Here is a 491-nt window from a genome sequence, read left to right on the forward strand (position 1 = left end):
TTTTTGGATATTAACGCTACATTCTACCCATTAACACGAGACGTTCCTACTCGTTACGCAATATTCTGAGACACTCTCTGCACTTCCAGGGTCCAGCTGTGACAGCCAGCATGTCGAATTTCAGAGCAGTCTGGTCGAACTTTGGGATTGAAGTTCTCACAGTATCCTTTTAGACTTCTGTGGCGCCTCCTTGTCACGCATGAGGAGAGAGCACCACCCGTGGAAGGTAACGGAAGGAAAGGCGAAGCGATATGAAGAATTTTAAGATACGGGAAACAATGAGAGTTAGTCGCGTACATAGGTTTACGTGAATTACTAGGCTGCGAGTCGTTTTGAGCTGTCGACAAATAAGATTATATGTACAATAGAAGTATACATGTACAAATGTCATACTCGTTTATACAGTAGAAGGATATAAGTTGTGCAAATGTACTCACTTGAACAACAAAAGGACATATGTTATACAAAAGTCGCATTAATTTGTACAACAG

At 41.3% G+C, this 491-nt stretch overlaps 1 protein-coding gene across 2 annotated transcripts in view; it reads left to right on the plus strand.

Moving 5' to 3' along the window:
- LOC119588780 overlaps positions 1 to 491 on the plus strand; it is a 15,285-nt gene that overhangs the window by 13,197 nt on the left and 1,597 nt on the right. For both annotated transcript variants that reach the window (XM_037937422.1, XM_037937423.1), the window contains exon 2: positions 90 to 284. In XM_037937422.1, coding sequence (XP_037793350.1) covers positions 252 to 284 — 33 coding nt within the window. In that variant the 5' untranslated portion in view covers positions 90 to 251. The remainder of the gene's footprint in view (positions 1 to 89; positions 285 to 491) is intronic.

This window comes from Penaeus monodon, chromosome 24 (genome assembly GCF_015228065.2).
Source record: "Penaeus monodon isolate SGIC_2016 chromosome 24, NSTDA_Pmon_1, whole genome shotgun sequence".
In the NCBI taxonomy this organism is placed as follows: Eukaryota; Metazoa; Arthropoda; class Malacostraca; order Decapoda; family Penaeidae; genus Penaeus; species Penaeus monodon.